Here is a 1,574-nt window from a genome sequence, read left to right as displayed (position 1 = left end):
TGTAAAAACGAGCGTTCTTGCTCATTTTGCTTCCGAGAAACATGCAAAAGGGACGGAAAACATGAAATTTTGCAATAATCTTGCGCCACCCTTGCACAAAATCTTGCGCCACCCTTGCGACGATCATTTTTCTAATTTCATAAACAACAGAAGACTGTATTTTTTCTACTTAACCCCCCGCCCTGACATTAAGCTGGATCCGCCCCTGGCCGTATGCCAAAATGTTTCTAACTCTTCCTGATGTTTTCAGTGCTCTTTTATTCTTCTTGGGTCTTCTCGCGCTCTTGGTCCTTGATCTCAAAGGACTCAAGCAAAACTCGCTTTCCCCAGTCCGAAAATCCTATATGGTGGCTATGATGGACTCCATGGGCACATTCCCCACCACAGGCCGGAACAGCTGCAGGTAAACATGCTCAGCGCTGTAGCTGTACAGCAACGGAAGCGCCAGCAGGATGCGGACGCACCGTCGCTGATCCTTCTTCACCAAAAGCGCATCCACCGCTTGTTGTTGCAGCGCTGCCGCCAACAGCGCCTGCTTCCGGTCCGCCACCAGGTCCTTCCGACAGAGCAGCACATTCTCCAACAGCTCCTGCTCGGCCAGGTCCAGCCGGAGGCTCTTAAAGTGCTCGGCCAGGCTCTGGATGTGAGGCAGCAGCGCCGCAACGCCCTCATAGTGGGCCATCTTGAAGCACAGCAAGCAGGCCCAGAGATGGCCGAGGACTTGGTTCTGAGCCGGCCGGCTCAGAAGGCCGAAGCCTGAGTTGGAACGCGCCTGCTTGATGGCCAGCAGAAAGAGATGAGCCGCTACTTCATGGAGCGGCTGGAACGGCTCTGAAGGGCAGAGTTTGGGCTTGCGGGGGCCGCGCTCCTCTTGCACGGCTAAGGAGCGTGATTTGAGCAGTTTGCGGCAAAAATGGGCTTTGGGGAAATACCTGCAACGTTCATCTGGACGGTGAAGCAGCGCTGCAAGCGGCAGTACGGGCACCAGTTCCTGCGGGCTTTGTCCACCACGCACTGACCATCGCCAGCTGCAGGAATGGGAATGTTCTGATGAGGAAAGTGGACTTTTGCCCGAAAAACTTACAAATGCACGTATAAAACACGCCCTTACGCACGCTGCGCTTAAAGAAGCAGGAACATCCATCGCAGCAGTACACGCCATAGTGTTTGCCGTAAGAACGGTCACCGCACACTCTGCACGCTACAGGAGCGGGCAAGTTTCTACCTGTGGATGGAAGCTAAAGTGATGAGCAAGCCAAGCCAGGACCAAAACTTGCTTAGTCTTGCTCTTGGTCTTGGCATTGCTAACCAAAAGATAGTCTTCGGCTTGCAACGAGAATCGCCAGATCTCGCTCATCACTAAAGCTGAGTAGAAAAAGTATCAGAAGAGCAAAAACACTTCTTACCCATTTCTGCTGCAAACCGAAGGAACTCTAGAGGGCCGTTTACACTGCGTCGCGTTTTATAGGTGTTTTCGGACCGCTAATTGACAGGTTGCTCTATTATAGAGCTGTCAGCGTTGAGTGGCGATCGAAAGAGCGATTATTATTTAAATCAGTAGCGCAGATAGAGGG

At 52.4% G+C, this 1,574-nt stretch overlaps 1 protein-coding gene across 1 annotated transcript; it reads right to left on the bottom strand.

Moving 5' to 3' along the window:
* Positions 1 to 340: 340 nt before the first annotated feature.
* On the bottom strand, positions 341 to 1,410 carry LOC109546306 (nuclear hormone receptor family member nhr-111). Its single transcript, XM_048662626.1, has 5 exons — positions 1,407 to 1,410; positions 1,288 to 1,365; positions 1,085 to 1,225; positions 933 to 1,028; positions 341 to 879 (listed from the first exon to the last, which is right to left on the bottom strand). The coding sequence occupies exons 1-5, from the start codon at positions 1,408 to 1,410 to the stop codon at positions 341 to 343; spliced, it is 858 nt and encodes a 285-aa protein (XP_048518583.1).
* Between the last annotated feature and the right edge of the window lie 164 nt (positions 1,411 to 1,574).

Source organism: Dendroctonus ponderosae, unplaced genomic scaffold, assembly GCF_020466585.1.
Source record: "Dendroctonus ponderosae isolate FM_Combo_2020 unplaced genomic scaffold, Dpon_F_20191213v2 Dpon_F_20191213_11, whole genome shotgun sequence".
Lineage (NCBI taxonomy): Eukaryota > Metazoa > Arthropoda > Insecta > Coleoptera > Curculionidae > Dendroctonus > Dendroctonus ponderosae.
Note: the sequence above shows the minus strand (reverse complement) of the source record. Positions and strands in the feature narration are given on the sequence as shown.